Raw genomic sequence first — 24,696 nt, forward strand, 5'->3', positions numbered from 1 at the left:
CAACCGGATAGATAATTAATATGATTAGGAACACACAGAGCAAGCATGCTCTCGCTGACTGAAAAGCTCAGTCGCATAATTACTGTTTTCTTACTGGCTCACTGTCTGTACACATTTCAAAGCCTGGTTGGTGTTAGACTGCTGTGTAAACATCAATAAAATCCCAAAGTGCCAGATCATCGGCATTCCTGGGTACAATGGCTTTTTGTTTCTAGTTTTTTCACTCTTTTAAAGATGCATCTTAGGGTTGCAAACATTAGGAAGAATGATCTCTACGCTTTGGACTAATCTGTGAGTCTGTAATGAGTTAACATCTCCCCCAAGTGAACACTTATTATGAAGGCTAATTAATTGCTTTCCAGTTACAAGAACCTTTGCATTCAAAGAAAGTAGGATTCACACACAGAGAAGCTTCTGTTTATTAAAACAAAGCAGGGGAAACAAAGAGCTTCTTCCTTCAAAATCCCTTCTATTTAACATAGCTTTAATCAAGAAATGAAACCTACAAATGCAAAAAATATGTACAGGTAGAAAAAGTATACGTTCGCCAACCAAAATGCAACATTAATTGAAGTAAAAACTAAAGCAATGCTTTGTAGTTGCCTGGATGTCCCTGGGGGACAGCAAGTCAATGCTTATCAGCCTTCCTCAGAAGAGACAATTTTGATTAATATCAGACCCATCTGACTCAGTCTATTAAACCCTGAAGGAAGGATATTCTTCAGATATAAAAGACATCTCTTTGATTAATAATTCTACCCTATTGCCATTCCAAGCATTAACAACTCTGTGGCATCTCTAGAAAGGAAAGCCTTTGAATTCTAGAAAGACACACTAAAATACAGGTTCCGCACAGCCCCTTTTCGGTTCTCCCTCCGGAGAAGGAACCCAAGTTGTGAAGGTGTCACCACTGGAGAGGCGGAAACCCGAGCTACATAATTTATTTCACTGTCTGCAGATTTAGGGTCAATTACTTCTGACATAATTCCTGCTTGAAGATAATGAAATCTTAGTATCACTGACAAAAGCCTGAAGACAGAGGGACTGGCACTACACCTCCCGCCAGCTGACCCGCTAGGTCGGACACAGTTTACACCTCAGCCACCTGAGCACACTGTCCTTTGCCTACCAATGGGTTCCAAGATGTGCCTGAGAGAGGAAGCGCCTAGTCCGCCGCAGAGAGGCTCTATGCACTGGGGACCTAATGTGGAATTGTCACAAGGGGGGGTTGGGGGGGGGGCTGCGGGCAGGAGTCTGTTTCATTTCAACTCTGCTTTTTCAAACTTCTGCCCAATCAGCACTGCTCTGCTCACATCATCAGTGCGTTTCTCTTGATGTTCATGATCAGCCTTTTGCCATATTCTCTGTAGTCCACGGGCTTCACGTCCATCACAGTGGCCTTAATTCGAGACTCATCCTTTGAGAAGAGAAAAGCAGTTCGTAAACAAAGGAAAGCCCGTGGCATGGAGCAGTGGTGATAACTCCCTTTGCTTTAGAGGTTTCAATGATCCCGGCAGGAGAAAACACAAAGGCATGCTGGATTTAGTAGTGTTCAGTAATTCCAATACAGAAAAAGTCACAAGTGAGAGCCAAGTCCAGAATTCTGGGGCTGGGAGAGTGGGGAGAAGCCCCTCTCCTTCCCTCATCCTTCCCTCATGCTCCCGAGCACTCAGAAACCTAGAATCCAAATGGGATGGACCTAAGCGGGCTTATCAAGGCCGATTTATTTTCTTTGCCAAGGTGGAAACAGGAGCCCCGAGACGATGAGTGATGCGCTTAAAGCTACACAGTTAGTTCTGCAAGCGGTGTGAAAGCAAAGGCACCTGAGGCAGAGGAGGGACACCTGGCCTGGGTCCCATCTCGGCTCTGCAACAGACCACCTCTCTGTGCCTCACCTTCCCGTCCATACCATGAGAGGCTGAATGACCCTTCAAATGGCCCCTGGATCTCACCTCAGACACTCTATCAGACATTTGCCTTCCTACTCATTTAATGCCCATAGAAATGAACACATCTGTTAGCAGAATACATCCATCAGGGTTAAGGTCTAATAGTGAAAAAGAATGGGGAAACCCCAAAATAAGCAGAGATGTTTTCAGAAGCCTCCCTCCTCACTCGTTCATCAGGACTGTGCAGTGTCTTTAGAGGAAGCATGATGTGATACCCAGAAAGGATACACGGTGTAGTGCAGGGGCTCACACGCTCGAGTGTGTGTGCTCAGTAATCACTAGTCCGATTTATAAGCACGGTTAAGAACAAAGCTCTGAAGCTGGGGGCTGGAATCTTAGTTCTGCCACGTGCTGGCACAGGACTTGGGCAAATGACTTGTTCTCTGTAAGCCTACAGTTTCTCAGTGGTAAAACAGGGATAACAATAGTTCCTATACGTCCAGGTTACTGGCAGGACCAAGTGAGATGATATATACAGTAAAAGGTGTAGAACAGTAACTGGCAGATAATAAGTGCCCAATAAATGCTGTTATATTATGACTATACAATTACATGATGTTACAGGCAACTTAAAGGAATTTTCAAGGTAATTTTAACTATGTGTGTTCTTTGTTTCATACACTAACTTTGGAGCTTAAACCTCATGGAAGATGTGAACCCACTAAACACCTTACCATTCTTTGTCAATACACAAACAAAAAACCCCAGGTTTTAACTGAAAAGACCATAAGCATTTTCTCCCCAGATGCTAGACACTGGACAAAACACTCAACCTCTCTAAGTTAGGTTATTCCTCTGAAAATGGAGATAATAACAGTACCTCAGTGCTGGGCAGACTCGAGGAGTGATAAACGCAGGGCACTTAGTACTAAGTCTGGCACACAGCAAGCAATGATGTGACAGCTGTCACTGCACTGTTGTTGTGGGTGACAAACAGTAGCATCCCACTGCTAGCCCTCCTGCATCCCAGGTGACCTCACTTACATTGTAGGTCTCTAGTTTCACCCTGATCTTGAATATGAAAGTTCGGAAGTTGGCATTCTGGAAAACTTCCTCAAATGCTTGCTCATTCTGCAAAAACAAATGTAAAACTTTAGGCATGGAAGCTACCAGACCATTTGAAAATATCTATTAAGATTTTTGAAGGGGCGCCTGGCTGGCTCAGTCGGAAGAGCGTGTGACTCCTGATCTTGGGGTTGTAGGTTCAAGCCCCACATTAGGTGTAGAGATTACTTAAAATCTTTAGGATTTTGTTTTTAAAAAAGAGTTTTGAAAAGACTTTTGAGAAAAATCTCTCTCAAAAAAAAAAAGTACCCCCAGTGGTTTGAATAGGAATGACTACTCTAAAGGCGATATTTCATTACATAAAACTGTTTGGGTAGAATTTTATTAAAAAAATTAAGGGGCGCCTGGGTGGCGCAGTCGGTTAAGCGTCCGACTTCAGCCAGGTCACGATCTCGCGGTCCGTGAGTTCGAGCCCCGTGTCAGGCTCTGGACTGATGGCTCGGAGCCTGGAGCCTGTTTCCGATTCTGTGTCTCCCTCTCTCTCTGCCCCTCCCCCGTTCATGCTCTGTCTCTCTCTGTCCCAAAAATAAATAAAAAACGTTGAAAAAAAAAAAAGAAAAAAAAATTAAAATACTCTACCTACAGTAGTCAAATTAATAGAGACAGAAAGTAGAATGGCTGCCGGTAGGGAGTGGGGGGACGCCTGGGTGGCTCAGTCTGTTAAGTGTCTGACTTCAGCTCAGGTCATGATCTCACGGCTCATGAGTTTGAGCCCCACATCAGGCTCTCTGCTGTCAGCACAGAGCCCACTTCAGATCCTCTGTCAGATCCTCAAAAATAAACAAACATTAAAAAAAAAAAAAAAAAGGAAGAATGGTTGCCAGGGGCTGGGGGAAGGGGAAATGGAGTTACTATTTAATGCATGCACTGAACTTACACTTAAAAATGGTAAATTTTAGGTTATGCATATTTCAACATAATATAACAAAACGAAACCCAAAAAACACTTAGAATTTTTTTTAAATGTTTATTTATTTTTGAGAGAGAGAGAGAGACAGAGAGACATAATGTGAGCTGGGGAGGGGCAGAGAGAGGGAGACACAGAATCAGAAGCAGACTCCAGGCTCTGAGCTGTCAGCACAGAGCCTGACGCGGGGCTCGAACCCACAAACTGAGAGATCATGACCTGAGCAGAAGTCAGACACTTAACCAACTGAACCACCTAGGCGCCCCCCAAAAATCACACTTCTAAACTTTAAAAGTTTGTGATGGAATAGGGGCACCTGGGTGGCTCAGTTCATTGAGCGTCTGACTCTTGATTTCAGCTCAGGTCATAATCTCAGGGTTGGTGGGTTCGAGCCCTGCCTCAGGTTCTGTTCTGAGTGTGGAGCCTGCTTGGGATTCTTTCTCTCCCTCTGCCCTCCATCCCTCAAAATAAATAAATAAACTTAAAAAAAAAAAAAGTTTGTGATGAAATACATCTGAGGCTCAGCATGTTCATCGTAAATTAAGAATGGGGGGTGCACAGTAAGAAAAAAGCTCAAGTTGTTATACATGGTTTAAACCTCTACATTTACAGTGATTTGTGAGCAAATGAAGCCAGGGAGGTGGGGTGGGTAAAGACTAGGGAAAGTATGAAAAACAGTTCTCTCCTTCTTTATCTTACCCGTCAAATACTATTTAAACTTTTGTACCTTTAAAAAAAATTTTATTTATTTATTTTGAGAGAGAGAGAGAGAGAGAGAGAGAGAGAGAGAGAGGGAGGGAGGGAGGGAGGGAGGTGGGTGGAGAAAGGGAGAGAGAGAATCCCAGGCAGGCTCCATGCTAACAGCATGGAGTCCGATGCCGGGCTCGATCTCATGAGTCACAACCTGACCTGAAATCAAGGGTCAGACACATAACCAGCTGAGCCACCCAGGTGCCCCTCCCTTTTTTGTTTTTTAAAATATTTTTTTAATGTTTATTTTTGAGCAAGAGTATGAGTTGGGGCGGGGGGGAGGGAAGGACACAGAATCTGAAGCAGGCTCCATGCTCTGAGCTGTCAGTACAGAGCTCAACGTGGGGCTCGAACTCATGAACCATGAGATCATGACCTGAGCTGAAGTCAGACTCTTAACCAATTGAGCCGCCCAGGCACCACTGCCCACCCCTCCCCCTGCCTTTTTTTTAAAGCAATCTCTACACACAATGTGGGGCTTGAACTCACAACCCCAAAGATCAAGAGTCACAGGCTCCACCAGACTGGGCCAGCCAGGTGCCCACTAATTACACTTATTTAAAGAAAAAAAAAAAAAAAAAGTCTGGGAAACAGAGAGGGATCACAGAAAGCATTTAATGTATATAAATATGCATAAAATAAATTTGCAGTCCTCTGGGCCTTCAGATATATAAATAAAACAATGTGTTAAATCTTAAGAAAATTATATCAGCTGTCATTATTCTTCTAAGATTAGGGAAAGGCTGGAGTGCATACTCCAAGAATATCATGGTTCCTGAGGGAAGAGTTTCTTCTGTATGTCCTCATTCACCAGCAGTAAAAACAGTCAAATGTAATAAGCTCATAAAAAACCCTGAAAAGCTGCCTCAAGCCTTAAAATCTGATATGAAAATAAAGAACCAGGCAAAACAGATAAAAGACACCATCATATTTTAAAGTCAATTCCAGTTATTTCTATAAAAGGGCTTGTTGGCATTATTTTCAGAGATCTCACAAACAATTTAAAAAAGAGGTGTGTAGGGGGGAGCCGAATGGACAGAACTGAAGATAGGAAAGAATAAGAGAAAAATGTGCCAAAACAAATGACAAATCTTTATTCTTAGTGGTTTTTACAAGTATTCTACCCAATCTGGACGAAGTCGGAGAAAAATACACAGATAGATGCTAATTTGTGTGGCCCAGAAAACACAGCTTTCATTGGTCATCTTTATACATTTTATCTAAGTATCTTTCCTACATTTAGCATAATTAGTAATCTATTCCCTACATTAAATAAACCAAATATGTGAAAATAAGCATTTATCAAAATAAAACATAAAGTTACCTTATGAAAGTAAGTTACTTCATAAAATTCCATCTGAAGACCTAAAGTAGCAAGTACCTTCTATCTGAATTTAAACCAGGATTTGACTCAACTTTTCAGGATGGTGTATGTTAAAAGGGCACATCTGTACTTCAGGTTTCTTCAGAAGATGTCAAGTGACTGAGGGCACACCAACTTTTGTGTGCTAACAGTAACAGGAGAAATAAGTGGTTTACACTTGTAAAATGCTGCTTTTAAAGCACTTATTTTTTAATTTTTTTTTTTTAAAGTAGGCTCCACACCCAACATGGGGCTTGAACTCACAATCCTAAGCCAGCCAGGCACCCTTAAAACACTTTTATATACATTGCCTGATTACCTCATTGTTAGTACACCCAAAGTGGACAAATTTGACAGAATTAGATGAGTTTCAAATAATCATCAGACTGAGAAACTATATACAACACCCAAGAGAAATTTAAAAAAACTTAAAGAGCAAAAGGGTGTTATTGGCAACTGTTACACTAATAATAAAAGAGGGGGCCAACCTTCTCTTTTAACTCCCCAATATAAGCAGTGGTTTGTCCAATGATGGCCTCCGCAGACTCCTGGAAACAGGTGACCCACTGATTCTCTTGAAAATCAGCAATATTTGCCTAAAAAACACATTACATATTAATTTAGCAAAGAAATAATAAAAGGAAGACACACTCAGGAGACTAGAAGATTAACTTTTTCCATTCATTAAAATAATTCCCAGGGGGAAAAAACCCCATTACTACCACATATGCTATATTCTTTCCAAAGAGTGTGAAAAATATCAAAGAAAGAATTTAAAATGTAAGTCTGGATCACAGCAGGAACACGATATGCTGTGGGTATGTGATTTCAGATCTCAGTGGAGATAACAACCCAACTAAACTCTCCTTCAGACATGGAATCCAGGCACCCTGGACTTAGTTCCTTCCCCTCCAGCCGCAATGGCCTCTGGACTAAAGGTTCTGAATGAGCCTCCAATGAGTGAGGGCAGGTTCTCTGCATTTCAAGCTGTACATCCTTCAGTCACTAGTTCTATAAGGCAATTCTCAGTCACTGCTGAGCACCCCAGACTATTTAAAAGCCTGAGTCAGGGGCCTTCCTCCAGTGGCCAAACTTACCTAGCAAAAGAAAGGAGCTTGGATCAACTGTCTCCAATTGGACCACGATGTAAAATTAAATAGGGGAGAGTCAAGGAAGAAAGTGGATCACAAAGAATCCATTTGCTGAAGTAAAAGTCTTAGTAGAAATAAGAAAGCACAGTTTTTTTTTTAAGGTGTCATTTGATGAGTCTACATTTTCACTTGGCATATACATAGAGCTTTAATATCAAAGTTATGATGGAAAAGTAAGGGGACAAGAAAAGTTACAAACACTCACATACACAAGAGAATGTGTCTCATCCCAGTTCACACCTATAGTCTGCTTACCGTGTGCCAATATCCTAGAGGCAGAGCAGCCTCAACAGGGTTGAGAATGGCACAATGAAGGGAACACGCTGGGTCCGCACCTTGTGAAACCAGGGCCCTGGGGTTCCACTATCTACAAGCCTCACAGAAAGGCTGATCAGCCATCTAGACAACCTTCTCCATTCTGGTTTGATGGAGTTTATGGTTTACAGGAATATAAAGCTTAAATGTAGAACTTTCCTGCTGAACTAACATTTTGAGGGGCAATTAGAATATAGAAAGGACAAGTAAAATCTTTTTTTTTTTTTATCTGAAAAGATTAAAAAAAATTTTTTTCTATCACAAGAGTTTTCACTGCAGGGGGAAAAAAAAAAGGAAAATGCAGAAGAAACTAGAAATCAACCAGAAATAACCTCTATCAACAGTATGGTATTTGCCCGCTCAAGTCTGTTTTCTGTGTGTGTACATACCTCAAGACTATATCAAACATATGATTTAAAATTTGCCATTTTCAATTAATAACCTGAACATTTATTCATGTCATCTTCAAATACTTTAACTGTGGAAAACTGTCAAACAAATGGCAAATTCTGATGCCTGCGTGGTATTCCACTCCACAGATAAAATAACGGAATTAACCACTATAATATTAAGGAAGTTAAGTTGTATTGAACTTTTCAACATAACAGAGTAACAGATAACTTTACACAACTGTAACAACTCTGATGATTTCTTGGAAGAAATTCTCTCCAAGTGTTTAATGTGCCAGAAAACATCCTGATATGTTACTGCCAAATCACCTTCTAGAAAAATAGGAGGATGCCTATTTTTCTTATACCTTTATTATCATTCAGTATTATCATTTTTTTAAAGCACACCCTTCACTTTAAAGGTTTTAAAACCGAAAGAAACAATTCTTACAATGCAAAAAAGCCACACTCCCACATCAGCACACAGTCACATTCCCGAGAAGTCAGCTCTACCGAGGGCTAAGAGGAATAGATTATCTACAAGAAAAATAACTAAATACACGCATTGGCTGTATAATTACTGCTCTCCAGAAATGCCATTTCAAATTAATTTATCTTCATAACAGTTAGCAGGAGAGTGTCACCAATGCTGTAACTGTACTACATGCACAGCAACTGAAATCAGCTGGGCATCTAAATGCAACTCTCTGGTATGAAAAAAAGCTTTTAGTAGGAGAAAACAGACTGCTATTCAGTTGAGCGAAAGGCCCCTTACTTTTGTTCTTGTAGAATAAGAAGCTCTTTAGCACTTACTCGTCTGCAGGCTTCCTACCACAAGAGATCTTGTTTTGGCCCTCGTCTCTACTGTGGCGGGCGGGCACGTGGTAGGGACTCGCGAAACACTAGTGTTTTTTTACTTACTGACAGGATCATGCGGTACTTGAAGCTGGGAAATTCACTATCACACTTCTCACAGCGGTACAATCCATTCTGTTGATCAATCACTTTCTTAAAGCAGTCCTGAGCTGGGCAGGCTTGATACATACAGTTCTCTTTGCGAAGAAACACAACTGTCGCCACACAGCTAAAATAGTCGGCCTTGAGGAGAAAAGAGTGACATGAGAGACCTGGAACACAGGGCCTACGTTCAAGAGGGACTCAGGGGCAGCCCAAGCTTGCCCTGACATATAAGTGGTAAGTGTTCACATATATGAATCCTTAAGATCACAATGTGATTACAGGGAACGATTCATGCTATAGTTTCTGAAGTCACTTGTGCGGACTGCAAAACCTACAAAGGTAATAAACTAAGCTTTAAAGCAGATTATTCCTAGGGTGACTAGGCTCAGTCCGACTTCGGCTTGCGTCAAAATCTCCAGGTTTGTGAGTTTGAGCCCCGCCCGCAATCAGTCTCTGTGCTGACAGTTCAGAGCCTGGGCCTGCTTTGGATTCTGTGTCTCCCTCTCTCTCTGCCCTCCCCAGCTCACGCTCTCTCTCTCAAAATTAGACATTAAAATAATAATAATAATAATAATAATAATAATAATAATAATAATAATAAAGCACATTATTCCTTAACGAGAAAAGTGAATCCTAAAGTAGACTAAATTAATTAAAAACAGAAAAAGACTATATGAAAAATAAAGATGTCAGGAGACACAGATTTGTTTCTCCCATTCCTCTGACCCTCCAAAGGTTAACATCTAGGAAATACAGCGCAAGGCAGGAAAATCTAGTGCAGCGACGTTCAACCATCCTCCCACATTAAGAACAATAGTAGTGGTTTCTGGGGCCTGGAGTCACCTTCATCTTTGTCTAGGTCACAGTGGCAAACGTTTTCTGTAGAAAGCCAGACGGGAAATACTTTAGGCTTTACGAGCCTTTTGGTCAGAGTCCCTGTTGCAGCTACTCAACTCTGCTGCTGTGGCACAGAAGCATCCACAGACAATATGCAAATGAGCGCATGCGGCTGTGTGTCAACCCCTGGTCTAAGCCATCCGGGTGGAGAAATCACTGATAAGTAAATGTAGCAAAGGACTAAGTCATGTGCTTGGACTTTATGTTGTTGTTATTGGTTTTGCTTTTTAACTCTCACAGAAAGGATACAGGGTAAATAATTTTGAGGGGTGAGCAGTTCCCTCTGGGTGTACTCTGAATTCGGAGCCAGGTCAGCAATCTCTGGGGCTTCCCAATGTCTTAGAACAAAGAAGGCAAAGCCCAATAATATGGATATTTAAAGAGATTTGTTGAGCCCTCTATCTAGAAGGCTCTAGAGAAAATAAGTCTCCTAGGAGAATGCCTATAGAATTTTCTGTATTTTTAGATAAGGTCCAGATTCAATTCATGACTTTATTTATTTATTTTTTTAATTTTTTTTTTTTTTTAACGTTTATTTATTTTTGAGACAGAGAGAGACAGAGCATGAACGGGGGAGGGACAGAGAGAGAGGGAGACACAGAATATGAAACAGGCTCCGGGGTCTGAGCAGTCAGCACAGGGCCCGGTGCGGGGCTCGAACTCACGGACCGCGAGATCGTGACCTGAGCCAAAGTCGGACGCTTAACCGACTGAGCCACCCAGGTGCCCCAATTCATGACTTTAAAGTACAGGTACAGGGGCGCCTGGGTGGCTCAGTCGGTTAAGCGTCCGACTTTGGCTCAGGTCACGATCTCGCGGTCCGTGAGTTCGAGCCCCGCACCGGGCCCTGTGCTGACTGCTCAGACCCCGGAGCCTGTTTCATATTCTGTGTCTCCCTCTCTCTCTGTCCCTCCTCTGCTCGCACTCTCTCTCTCTCAAAAATAAACATTAAAAAAAAAATTAAAAAAATAAAGTTTAGGTACAAATGGGTACTCTCCAGGCATGATTTTTCTTTTCTTCTTCCTCTTCTTCTTTTTAATGTTTACTTACTGGGAGGAAGGGAGGGAGGGAGGGAGGGAGAGAGAGGCAGAGAGAGAGGGAGGGGCAGAGAGGGAAGGAGAGAGAGAGAATCCCAAGCAGGTTATGTGCTATGAGCACAGAGCGCAACGTGGGCTCAGTCCCACAACCGTAAGATCATGACCTGAGCTGATATCAAGAATCAGATGCTTAACTGACCGAGCCACCCAAGCATCCCTGATTTCTTTTTCTTTCTTTTTTTTTTAAAGTAATCTCTACACCCAATGTAGGACCCAAGATCAAGAGTCACCTGCTCTTCTGATTGAGCCAGCCAGGTGCCCACAGGCCTGATTTATTACACACAGTCTACCTGTAGATCTAAGAAGAAAATTGGGAAAAGAGAACCTGAAGAGTGGCTGTTCCTATGACAAGACAATACCTATCTGTCTAATGTTTAAGTCTCAAGATGCCATATGACAGCATCATCAGATGCTGTTGACGACAATGAGGGATAAGGGAGTATAGTGAAACGAGGGGGAAAGGAATAAAAACTGTATTATATAATATGAAAACAATAAAAGTAGGAATTGCTCTTTTGGGGAGCATAAAGGAGAAATAAATGACTTAAATAATGAACTGCTGGCAGAATACAGGTTTAGATCAAGACAGGAAGAGAGTCATTACATACAAACATTGAAAGGAAGCTGCAACTGAAGTCAAATACCAGAGCCGATTCCCATCAGAGAACAGTGGCAAAATCTCAGCCCGTGAGAGTTTAATACTGTACAGCCAGTGAGGGCACGTGTGAACTGCCTGATGTCTGACCCTGAGCCTGACTAATGCTCAGTGTTAGCTATAACCTCAAAACCTACCTTCTTGGTGTGTGGGCACTTCAACTTGCAGGAACAATCAGCAAAAACAAACATAGACCCGAAGTTATTACCACTTCATCAGGATCCCTCTAAGAATTAACTCTCTAAGTCAGTTTCTAATGTTTTTCTGCCACAGGATATCTGAGGGATATGACATAGCCTATTAGTAAGCACGACTCCCTCACTCTGGTGATTCTCAACTGTCATGCCATGCTCTGGTCAGACCTCCAGGTAAGAATCACAGCTCTGAATGAACGTCTGACAGGTGGTACCAGAAATCAGGTTGGAAAACTCATCCTTCTGCACACTCTATATGCTTTTGTGAAGACAGTTAGGAATGTACCTTGTCACCATGGCCTAGGTTCTCTGATTTAACCTCATACAGAGTTTTCCAGTTGGTGTTGCTACCTCCTGTTCCTCCACTCTTTAGATCAGAGATGGAAACACCATCTAAGGCTTGTCCTTCAGAGTCAAACCTGAAAAATAAACAAAGAACAACAGGTACTTTATTATACTTATTGAATATGCTACTTGTTTCTAGACATCAGAGGCTATTCACTAGCCCCCCCACCTGTCCTACATTCATAGGTCGTGGTCACATGGGCTGAAATGATTATGTTCCTCCTTGTATCTTAAGCCAACTGCAGGAAGTGAATGACCTCTTTTCATCTCAATTGCTCTGATGCCCCCCAGTGGTCAAGAAAGACAGTGCCAGAATATCACAGAACCTTTTCTTAAATTAGCATCTGTTATACACAGTTCTTTAGGCTACTGATGCTCATTCTCAGCAAGTAGCCACATTTTTATCATCACTGAACTGTATCAGTATAGAAAGTGACAGTCAGCATATTGACTGTCACGTTTTTTGTGGCAAAAAAAAAAATTTCATGGTAAAAGATCTTATAAGCCTGACAGAGAATCTAAAGATTACGTAACCCGAAGTAATTTAAGATATTATCTATTTTCTCGTAGATTTATCTTAGTGAGGTTCTACCTATGCCAATATTAAAATTAACATTAATTTGTGTTGCATTATGATTAAAACTGATTATATTTCCTGAACACATATCAGCTGACATGAAGGAAAACAGCTCAGAAACATACTTGGGGGAGGGAGGAGTCAGTCTGAGATTAAAAACATGCCAATGTCATCTAAAAGGAGGATAAGTGAAAGATAACCACAGAGAGAGCAGGCTCCTTAAAAAGGGACCATGTCACAGAATGGGTGCTGCCCTAAGCTGCAGACAATTGCCTTCACATTCTGTCAGGGAAGCGGCTAAATCCGTCACAGAAGCACAGCAAGGTCCATAAATCCGTTTCACCACTATCTACACCAGTTTACGGTTTCAAAAACTCCAAGGAGACATTTGCCACCAAAGATAGCTCATCAGGAATCAACAGAGCAAAGACTGAAGCAGCCCTTCTTACAATAAAAAAATTCCACATTGGAAAAAAAAAAAAGAAAACAACAAAAACCCTTCCACATTGTTACAACCAAGATCAAACCTCTCCAACCCATGCCTAGGTGGGGTGTGTGCAGTGAACTTCTCTTTGATCAACGGCAGGTTATTTTATTCTGGAGACAGCCATGTCTTTTTATGTTGACCAGGATCACTGTTACTGACAAGTAAAATATGAAGACCTTAATGTGGGCATGCCATTAACCTGGGGTCAAGCTCTAGAGCCTGAAAGAAAATCAAGCGAGAAGGACAGACCACAGCTGTGGTTATTTCTGGTCAGACTATGAGCGGGACCTGCCTTATAATGCAATGCCAGCTACCAGATTAGTTAAATATAGATACGTGTGGACCATACTCAGGAGGCTGGCTTAAGTGTCACGAACACTCTAGTAGATGTTTCATGAAACTACTCAAACACTAGTGCTACTACTGGTTCACATTACACTCAAAATAAAAGTGAGAAGTATGTCACAGGAGCGAATTCTTTAATCACTAAAACGCTAAGACATAGGTGGAAACCGATACAATCCCCTGGGACTACAGCTACACAAATTATTTAAGCTCAAGCTAAAGTGTTTTTCCCTAACCACATCAATTCTTGCAAACTATGTTTCAGTTTGAAGTGCTCTTTAAAGGCAGAGTTTTAACACCCTAAAACGCCAGATATAGTGCGATCTTAACAGGCTCTCATCCAAGTGCCTGGGAATAACAATGCAGTGCCAACAAGAGCCCACTGTTTCCATTGCACTTTATCAGAGTCCAGTGAACACACCGGAAGATGTGCTCAGCACCAACAACTGGACAGAACAGGGAAGTACACTCTATGCCCACACCACAGAAGCCCACAGCTTTAAACCTAGGAAAGAAAGCTGGCTCTAGCTTACGGTCCCTCGGGTCCCGGCTGGAACAGCCTGGCCCCACCCTACTTTGGCAGGATAAAGGTCAGCATGTGGCACATAAATGCTAACTGCCTCCTCCGGAATCTCTGGGTTTGTCATGGGATTACAGGCTTGTCAGTTTAAGGGCTTTAAAGCCATCCTCTCAGAAGGCATAACGCCTCCGAGAAATATAGGAACTGCTCCATTCGGTAACACAGCCCTCTGTTCTGCAGACAGCTCACATACTGATCATAAGAACCAAAAGAGCCACTTCTTCTCAAAGGCCAGGCTCAAATGACCCCTTGGTTTAGCCCCCAAATACCTACCATCCACGAAGCTTATAGGCCTCCGGGATGTCAGGATTCACAATGACCGTGCTTGAAGACAGTACAGAGAGGCTCCGTCCACCAAAATCAGAAACTCTGGCTCCTTTGATAGCCATCACAGGTTGTCTAGAACCATCAAATCTATCAGCCTGGGTAACAACAAAAACACCAATCAAATACAGTGAACAGGTGTCACTGTCAGGAAGAACACACAGAACATTTTTATAGAAAACAAGGAACACAGTCAATAGTAGAATAAATGCAATAAAATAGTACATGGAATCTATCCAAGTTAACCTCACTCACAGGAATCTGTTCAAAGATACATTAAAACTAATCTAGGATTAGAAGTAAGATCACCTCTCTGTATAAAACTTGAATCATAGCATACCTCACAAAAGTAAATCAAATAAAGAATTTCAAATATTCCCTAGACAGCTCAATCCTTCATTAGGAAGGGCCTACATGGCCAAGGCCCCACAACTCTTTTTTTTTTTTTATTTTATTTTTTTAAATTTACATCCAAATTAGTTAGCGTATGGTGCAACAATGATTTCAGGAGTAGATTCCTTAGTGCCCCTTCCCCATTTAGCCCATCCCCCCTCCCACAACCCCTCCAGTAACCCTCTGTTTTCCATATTTAAGAGTCTCTTCTGTTTTTGTCCCCCTCCCTGTTTTTATATTATTTTTGTTTCCCTTCCCTTATGTTCATCTGTTTTGTCTCTTAAAATCCTCATATGAGTGGGGCGCCTGGGTGGCTCAGTCGGTTAAGCGTCCGACTTCAGCCCAGGTCACGATCTCGCGGTCCGTGAGTTCAAGCCCCGCGTCGGGCTCTGGGCTGATGGCTCAGAGCCTGGAGCCTGCTTCCGATTCTGTGTCTCCCTCTCTCTCTGACCCTCCCCCATTCATGCTCTGTCTCTCTCTGTCTCAAAAATAAATAAACGTTAAAAAAAAAAAAAAAAAATCCTCATATGAGTGAAATCATATGATATTTGTCTTCCTCTAATTTCTCTTAGCATAACCCACAACTCTTAAGACAAGACAGCCACCCAGCTCTCTACATCTCTGACTTCTGCACACGCTCTGACTGCTCAGTACAAATGCTTACATCTTCTCCCCACAGAGTAGCGGTCACCACTTTCCCTGACATGTCCATCAAATAGATGTCTCTCTTCGAAACTTCTCTGTTGTTAGATTTCACTGTGATTTTGGTGGCATCTTCATAGCTCTTGCAGATCCCAATTATGTCTAAAATACAGGCACAATGTGTTAGCAAAAAACGGTCAAAGCTCCATTACAGCATGATCCAAGGTTGAATGGCGAGCACTTAAGTCTTACATTTCCCTTACATGTTGCAAACAAAAACTAATAATCCCAACTCTCTTTGCTCTCATTTGCAGACTTACCTATCAGAGAATCTTTAGACTTATTCTCCAGGTCACCAATCGCTGTGAAATCAAACTGAACTGTTGGTAAATGATGACCATCTTCACAGGGCATGACGGAAGTCTCATTATTGAAGGTCATCTCATAGTCATTTTTAACAGCTGTGAACTGTTTGTTAGCAATCTTCAGGGTGCCTTTAGAGATGTAATAGACCTGCAAAAGAGGCAAGCTGTGGAACATGGGTAGTCTATCAGATTAAACCACAAATTCCTTACCACTACGCAGTTCTCTGAAGGACGAGAGTCCCCCATGCCACTCAACTGTTTCAGTTCTCAACGCGACACCACCATACCTTGTTCATGTCAATAAGGGGAAAAAACTTGTCCACTTGCTCGTTGAAAGCAGTAGCTCTGATTTCACCCTGCAGAAACAAGCAAGAACCGGTTAGAATTGTGTCCATCAAGTTTTACCACTGAAAAGCAGGACACCGTGGTGTCAAAATGACATCTTTAAGCAGTAACACAAGCACAAATGGGATGTGTGAGAGGTCTACAGATGCCCCAGGAACACGTATTTTGTGGTCACACATTCAAGCTATTAACCCCAGCCAACAACTTGGGTTTAACTAGCTGATCCTGTTACGGTGCTTTATGAACCTCAAATTAGAACCCTAAAAACAAGGCAAAACAAAAAAACCCACAATGAACCTAGTGATTTTAATATTCTGACAACAGAAATAAAAACAAATTTTGAACACTGACACGAATGAAGCCCATAAGGAAGCGTGATGAGCCAAATGAATCACCAGCTGCCCTCACGTTGGCGCCAAGCGAGGGATGGATATATTCGGGAGTCACTGTCAAAATGTTACAATAAGTCACGTTTTCAAGTTGCTTGTGATTTGATTTTCACTTTACTTTTCCGTCAGTCAAAATACTGTAGATGGGGACACCCAGCTGGCTCGTTGGTGGAGCACATGACTCTTGATCTCGGGGTTATGAATTTAAGCCCCACGCTGGGTGTAGAGATTACTTAAAAATAAAATCTTCACTTAAAAAACAAAAACAAACTATAGATGGATAAGAAACTTAAAAAAGGCTCAAATTTTTGCCAACTGACAGATCAGACCAATAATTTGGTAAAAAATTAGGTTCTGGGGGCGCCTGGGTGGCGCAGTCGGTTAAGCGTCCGACTTCAGCCAGGTCACGATCTCGCGGTCCGCGAGTTCGAGCCCCGCGTCAGGCTCTGGGCTGATGGCTCGGAGCCTGGAGCCTGTTTCCGATTCTGTGTCTCCCTCTCTCTCTGCCCCTCCCCCGTTCATGCTCTGTCTCTCTCTGTCCCAAAAATAAATAAACGTTGAAAAAAAAAAAAAATTAAAAAAAAAAAAAAAATTAGGTTCTGATACTGATTCTGCCATCACACAGTCAATACATTTGGGATATCACTCCATCTTCCAAAAACTAAAAACCCAAAACAAACCACCAATTTTTCCCCCGCCCTTGCAGAAGTTTGAACCAATAGGAAATAGGCAGCAGTTTGAAAACAATGTGTGAAGTACATACTAGGAATTATAAATAAAACTAACAAACAGCTAACGAGACTGTCAAGAGATTCCACAACTTGGATGTTTTGTCTCTTCATCATGCTTTGGTTTTGTTTAAGTATAGAGTTTGCACAGCCAGAATCCATCTCCCACAAAACCACTCACTTTTCTTTAAAAAAAAAAAAATTTTTTTTAACGTTTATTTATTTTTGAGACAGAGAGCGAGCGAGCATGAACGGGGGAGGGTCAGAGAGAGAGGGAGACACAGAATCCCAAACAGGCTCCAGGCTCTGAGCGGTCAGCACAGAGCCTGACGTGGGGCTCAAACTCACGGACCGTGAGATCATGACCTGAGCCGAAGTCGGCCGCTTAACCGACTGAGCCACCCAGGCGCCCCAACCACTCACTTTTCAAGGTGGCTGCTGTATGCCTTCTGCTGTGGCCCAAAGCAACACTTTGCTCATAATCAGACATCACCTCTCAGGGCTTCAACTTAGCCTGCTAACAAGTCAGACAGAGTGTCTCTGCTTTCTACTGCTCATGAGGCTGCTTATACATTTAAAAAACTAATTATTGGGCACCCTGGGTGGCTCAGTTGTTAAGCATCTGACTTCAGCTCAGGTCATGTTCTCACGGTTCGTGAGTTCAAGTCCAACATTGGTTGAGCACGAGCCCCGCTTCTCTCTCTCTCAGCCCCTTGCTCACCTGCCTCCACCCCCAAACAAACAAACAAATAAATTTCTACAAATGCTTTCCTTTAAAATCAAGGATTTTAGAAGTGCCTGGTTGGTTCAGTTGGTACAGCACGTGGCTTTTTTTTTTTAAGTAATCTCATCTCTACACCCAACATGGGGCTCAAACTCACTACACCGAGATCAAGAGTCACATGCTCCATCGAATGAGTCAGCTGGGTTCCCCGAGCATGTGACTCTTGATCTCAGGGTCATGAATTCCAGGCCCCTGTTGGGTGTGAAGCCTATCTAAAAACAATAATTAAAAAAAATTGCTTTTCAATAAAGTAAAATAAAACGAAGGATTTTATTTAAGACCTTTAACCCTTTGCACACAGAGAGCCAGCAAAAGAATACAGACAGGAAAAACCACAATAACAATCATGTTTATTTTTGGCCTACTACTGTTCCTCATCTCATAGGCCTGCACAGAGATGAGCCCTCTGTTTCTTAGGCTCCTCCTATTTCCCCACTTGACAAATACTCACACTTTCATCAACCAGTTCTAGGGAGAAGAGCTTCCCTTCCCCCCGGGAATTACTCCAGGTACGGATCTGACTTTTGTTGGTAACTCGAGCACAGATAGTCCACCTAGAAACCAAACAGATTATGTTAGTGCTCAGTCTTACGTGGGAAATGTCTAAAAGGGTGCCCTATTATCTTCCTATAGTCTTTCTTATCTTATGCATATTCCATTTTTCAATATAAGCTGTATTTTAATCCAGCTAATTAAAACCCCAAGAGGACATACAGGTTTGACAGTTTATAGAATAAGCAAGTAGTAAAACATACGAGATGATTTAACACTAACTCATTCTCCTGTCAAAGTAGTAAATTTATAAACCCTCTCCCTTCTCCAAAAAGCATCACCAAGGCAACGGTATCCCCTTAATGAAAGAAAATGCAGAATACCAGCAATTATATTTTGCCACTATTTTCAATTATGGGAACTGATAAAACTAGTGTCAAACTTCTGTCTCCATTCTAACACACACTGAATATAAATACAAAATTATGGAACACGGTATTGGTGAGCTACCAAAGGAAAACACACCGAAGTAGTATGACCTCAGACAGAGGCCACTAAAAAAAGGAGGCACAAGATTCAATCAATATCCAGTCTTGGTGCCTATCCTGGTTGACACGTGTTGGGCACATTAGTTACCTTACTCCTTACCCCTGCACTGCAAAGAATTGAAGAATGAATAAAAACATAGCTGAAAGAACTCTGAAAAGAGAATTCACTCATTCTCAACTGCTAAAATCAAATGGAAAAGAATTATATATAAGAAATATCCAGGGGTGCCTGAGTGGCTCAGTTGGTTAAGCGTCTGACTTTGACTCAGGTCATGATCTCATGGTTCGTGAGTTCGAGCCCTGTGTCGGGCTCTGTGCTGACAGCTCAGAGCCTGGAGCCCACTTTGGATTCTGTGTCTCCCTCTCTCTCTGCCCCTCCCCCGCTCATGAGCTGGCTGTCTCTCTCTCTCTCTCTCTCCCCTTCAAAAATAAATACACATTAAAAAAAAAAAGAAATATCCATTCAGGGTATAGTAATGCAGTTATACTAATAGTACAGATTTTTTTAGTCACCTAAACCATACTAACAATTTTTAGACTAAAAGTCACTTATTTATATGATGAGAAGATGAAATGTCTTCTGAATTACAACAAATATTTATTTTTTACTCCTGATGATAAATGGATTCTTTAAGGCATTAAATATTTTTCAAATCAAATTCTTTCAAAATTAATGAAACCCCATAATCTACAGTAGATTGCTTTTCTTGCCTTTTTTTTTTTTTTAACATTTATTTATTTTTGAGAAAGAGTAAGCCGGGGAGAGGCAAGACAGAGAAGGAGATACAGAATCTGAAGCAAGCTCCAGACTCTGAGCTGTCAGCACAGAGCCCAACGTGGGGCTCGAACTCACAGAGCGTGAGATCATGACCTGAGCTGAAGCCGGATGCTTAACCGACTAAGCCACCCAGGAGCCCCATTCTTGCCATTCTTTCATGATAAGAGAGTTAATGGTTGCCACAATTTGTACCCTCTTCCCCCTCTGGAGGGAAAAAAAGAGATGAAACTTACTTTATGTATGATAGCCCTGAAGTTCGCATACACATAATGCAAGAGCCCATAATAACCCCTAGCATCATACTGTAAGTACATTCTGAACGTACTCTATGGAAAAACTCACTTGGATTGGTAAGGGGTGAGGCTGGCGATGGGTACCACTTTGACCTGTGTTCCTCCAGAACCTGTGTTCGCTAGGTTGGTAGCTCCAGCTTTTCCAAATGTCTTTGAGGCACCATAAGTCTTAGATGCAGTGGAACCTTTAAAAACAAACACAAAGAAGGGCAATCATTGTTCTACATAAATTTTATGTGAGTTTTGTACAACTCTCAATTACTGAGGTGTTGCTCATGAAATCATACAAAATTAGAGGCCACGAGTTTTTCCTTTTTATCAATCAAGAGATATGGACATCGGAGACCAAAACAGGCAGCTAGAAAAGAGATGGAGAATGAAGGCTGGGCACACAGAAGCTTACTACTTTATTTGCTGACTTAAGCTATGACTGAGGTCAATAGTGAGTCCAGACACTGCTCTTTCAGAGGCCTGTCCTTTTTAACTTTTTTTTTTTTTTCAACGTTTATTTATTTTTGGGACAGAGAGAGACAGAGCATGAACGGGGGAGGGGCAGAGAGAGAGGGAGACACAGAATCGGAAACAGGCTCCAGGCTCTGAGCCATCAGCCCAGAGCCCGACGCGGGGCTCGAACTCACGGACCGCGAGATCGTGACCTGGCTGAAGTCGGACGCTTAACCGACTGCGCCACCCAGGCGCCCCTTAACTTTTTTTAAAAATTTATTTTGGGAGAGAGAGAGAGAGAGAGAGAGACAGACAGACAATCCCAAGAAGGCTCCACACTGCCAATGCAGAGCCCGACACAGGGCTCAAACCCACAAACTGTAAGATCAAGAATCGAAATCAAGAGTTGGATGCTCAACTGACTGAGCTGAGACTCATCCTTCTTAAACTATCTTATTGTATCAACGGGAGAGATAATGGGTCAGAGAAAGAAAATCAACCAACATCCTTGACTGGTCAAACCAACGGCAAGTCACTGCATGTATAAGAAAAAAAAAAACAGAAGCGGGGCGCCTGGGTGACTCAGTTAAGTGTCCGACTTCAGCTCAGATCATGATCTCACCATTCATGAGTCTGAGCCCCGCATCGGGCTCTGTGCTGAGAGCTCAGCCTGGGGTTGCTTTGGATTCTGTGTGTGTGTCTCTCTTTCCGCCCCACCTCTGCTCGGTCTCTCTCTCAAAAATAAACATTAAGAAAAAAAAGCAGAAGAAAAGGTTAGGAGGTGAAGGACACAGTAGATGAACCATCTGAGGTGAAGGACACCAATACCTATCACAAATATTTTACCTCAAAACATCTTCAGAAAACTCACTGTTCTCAACTGGTCTATAGGACTGAAAGGTCTACACTGAAGTCTATGTGACTGGGTTTAGTTGGGGGCAAAGGGCAACAATCAGTTTTTGGTTCAAGACAACCAGGTGGCTGGGAACCAAGATCCCTTCTGCCTCTTTACCCAAGCCTAAGCAGCTACTGTGCACTTGGAAAAAAACAGGTAATTAAAGCTTATAAACACAGGAATTCCTTTATATGCACAGTTTCTATAAAGTTTCAACCTCCAAATTCAGAAAATGTAATTTAGTCCAATTACTTCAAATCTTCTCTATCAAAACATTTCTTTAGAATGGAATTTTGCTAGAGATGTAAACCTACCATTTTCAGCATTTATTTACTGAGTTTGTACAACCTGTAAGACATTATTCTAGGTATTTGTAGCATTAAAAAAAAAAATTTTTTTTTTTTAATTTTAGAGAGAGCATGTGCGTGAGCCAGGGAGTGAGAAGAGAAATAACCTTAAGCAGGCTGCACGCTCAGCCTGAAATCCGATGAAGGGCTCCTTCCCACAACGCTGGGATCACGACCTGAGCCAAAATTAAGAGATAGACACAACTGACTGAGCCACTCAGGTGCCCCAGTATTTGCAGCATTTAATAAAAACCATACAGACTGTCCTAGATCTTAACATTTCCTATTCTAACTGAGGAGTCAAGAGAGAACTACACATACAACAGTAATAATTGTGTCAAGATTATGCAAAGAAGCAAGTGCACTTCGCAGAATGCATGTGTATATGCATACCTAATATCATCAAGAAGATAGTTATACAAAACATGCTTCCCCTCAATACACACCCAGTCTTTTTTTCTTTCACCACCCAGTTGATGTGTGTTTAAAAAGCATTAACTGACTTTTAAAAATAAATGTTAATACAAGCCAAAGACAGACAACTGGGAAAATAAATCTGTGAGAAGGAAAGGAACAATATACGATTTGCATTTCAGGCTTAAGGAAGTGACTTTTACATTATTTACCATGTTAGTATATCTATGCCACTACCTCCTTCAACAGAACATAATTTGAGAGTTGTGTATAAATAGATACACGTATACAGGGGAGCTAGATGGAAGGTAGATTGACAGATATTGCAAGATAGATAAAAACATCAAAGAACAATGAAGTCCCATGTCCTGAAAGTTTCACAGCCACCTTAGTGATGCCTTAACCTTGTTTTTCTTAAAATCTCAGCATTTAAAATTAGCAATTAATAGTTGAGAGGAAGAGAGGAGGGGGTGTATGAGACACTGTGACAGAAAAAAAGGACCTCTAAAAACAAATCCAACCAAATTCCACACATCATCATTCTCAATAGTAGTTCCTAAAGTGAAGGCCAGAAAGTAAACAAAATGATTCCATTATAGCCTCTCAGGACCTACTGCAGAGAGTTAAAGGAAGAAATGATTTCTCATCCATGAGACTGAGAAGCAGAACCTATGACCGGTATAAATGATACCGTCTTCACATTAAGATAAATACCCGTGAGGGCCCCAAATGGGAAACTTGGAGAGAGACAAGCGAAATTCAGTTAAGTGGATTCCAAATAGTTAAAAGGTGCAAATTTAAAAGATATGTAAATTCACAAGTCAAGAGAGTGCAAAACGTAAGATGTGAGAAACCACCAGATAAACTATTAACAGAGAACAGTGTATCATTCTGATTAAAACAGGCATATGAAGTATCTTTAAAAGGCTATCTTTAATCATTTTTTCAATCACATACTTTACTGTAAGAATTCGAACTATCCTTTGCAAGAAGCAAATATCATGAATGACATTTTGAAAACTCCCTTTAGTCCCAGATTAAATTTCTAAACACTACTCAGAGGCCTGATACATATAATCAGCACGTGTCCTCACACAGTAGCTTACCCATCCCTGAGCTCCCATTCTGTTGCTGGGGCTTGCTGGCTGGTGGGTTGGCTGCTGAGGCCGGAGAAGGAACTACCTGCTGCTGCCCGTGTCCTGGGAACCCCAAAAAAGACAACTTTAGTGCAAATAATTCAGCTTAAAAGATTTCAACTTAAGCAGAAGAAATACTCCAAGAAAGTGTAATTTTTTTATTTCGTTAAAGACTCTCATGGGTCAGAATTCATGCTGTTGCATTCAACTGCATGCAGTCAATTTGCTAGGGGTTCACTTTTGTTTTCATTATATGAAAGGTTGGCTCCATTCACCTTTCACCTGTTTATAATTGATAGCTTTCAGTTTTAATGAGGTTCTCCCCTAAGGCCTTGCCCATTTCTCCTGCCTGAACCTGAAGTCAAGTCACTGGGCTGAATCTGTGACATTACCACTATTTCCATAGCAACAAATCGATGTCATCAACAGAACTGTGTTCACGGCAGGATCTATCAGAAGCAAAAGCTGGGTGGTAAGAAAAACCTAAAAGCAGTTCAATTGTCTCTGAAGTGCTCCTGCTTCAAAGGAAAAGGAGACATTCAGAAAGGATTCTACCCTTTCCCTCCCAAACAAAGCCACCTTATTTTGAAACCGACAGTTGGTGGAAAATAAGAGTTGAAAGAAGCTTAGGTACCGTGAAGTGCTAGTGAACTGTCACAGCAGGGAGAGATGAGATGGGGTTCAGAAGCAGGTGTGTCAAGGAAACAGGAAGATTAAAAGGAAAGGAGGGGAAACGAACATGTCTCTCAAGCAGAAAATAAGAAATACCATACCACGAGAGTATTTATTTGCCCTTCACCCTTTCTACAAATGCTTTAGGAGTTGAAAAATGTTAAAACTGCAAAATATACCTAATGTAAAAAAAATAATAGATTTATGGAATTTGATTTTGCCTTTGTGGCGGGCACTAATTTAGGCTGTTCACACAAATACAGCTCAAAAAGATTTCCTAGAAAGTCCTACAAACAAACATGGTGAGCGCTGCTGAAAAGGCTCCCCACCCACCACCTTGTCTCTGCCTTCTCCAATCACTAGGCTTATTCCTGCTGGGCTTCCCAAGGCTGTACCTCGAACGGGCCTATTACACCCTGACTTCATTTCCTTCTGCCAATATTCTCTTAACTAGTATAACGAAGAGTTAACCGTGCCATTTGAGTAAAATAAATTTAGCATAAAATTAAAAAGGTTAAAACAATTTCTTATTCTTTACTTCTTCCTACGGAGAGAAACATTGAGACCTTGCTTATTTCTTTTCTTTAATCCCAATTACCTATTTCACTCATTCCCCCCTCCACCTCCTTTCTGGTCACCATCAATTTGTTCTCTGTGGTTGAATCTATTTCTTGTTCTCTT

General features: G+C 41.6%; 1 protein-coding gene across 2 annotated transcripts in view; it reads right to left on the reverse strand.

The window, feature by feature from the left end:
• Positions 1 to 401: 401 nt before the first annotated feature.
• The window catches only part of RPA1 (replication protein A1), a 74,346-nt gene continuing 50,051 nt past the window's right edge, over positions 402 to 24,696 (reverse strand). For both annotated transcript variants that reach the window (XM_086686347.1, XM_086686348.1), the window contains 12 exons: positions 23,314 to 23,406; positions 20,157 to 20,292; positions 18,448 to 18,550; positions 16,038 to 16,106; positions 15,706 to 15,898; positions 15,408 to 15,547; positions 14,300 to 14,448; positions 11,979 to 12,111; positions 8,811 to 8,987; positions 6,523 to 6,630; positions 2,934 to 3,020; positions 402 to 1,417 (listed from right to left, as the gene is read on the reverse strand). In XM_086686347.1, coding sequence (XP_086542473.1) covers positions 1,310 to 1,417; positions 2,934 to 3,020; positions 6,523 to 6,630; positions 8,811 to 8,987; positions 11,979 to 12,111; positions 14,300 to 14,448; positions 15,408 to 15,547; positions 15,706 to 15,898; positions 16,038 to 16,106; positions 18,448 to 18,550; positions 20,157 to 20,292; positions 23,314 to 23,406 — 1,496 coding nt within the window. In that variant the 3' untranslated portion in view covers positions 402 to 1,309. The remainder of the gene's footprint in view (positions 1,418 to 2,933; positions 3,021 to 6,522; positions 6,631 to 8,810; positions 8,988 to 11,978; positions 12,112 to 14,299; positions 14,449 to 15,407; positions 15,548 to 15,705; positions 15,899 to 16,037; positions 16,107 to 18,447; positions 18,551 to 20,156; positions 20,293 to 23,313; positions 23,407 to 24,696) is intronic.

This window comes from Puma concolor, chromosome E1, assembly GCF_028749965.1.
Source record: "Puma concolor isolate L17-30 chromosome E1, mPumCon1.1.hap2, whole genome shotgun sequence".
Lineage (NCBI taxonomy): Eukaryota > Metazoa > Chordata > Mammalia > Carnivora > Felidae > Puma > Puma concolor.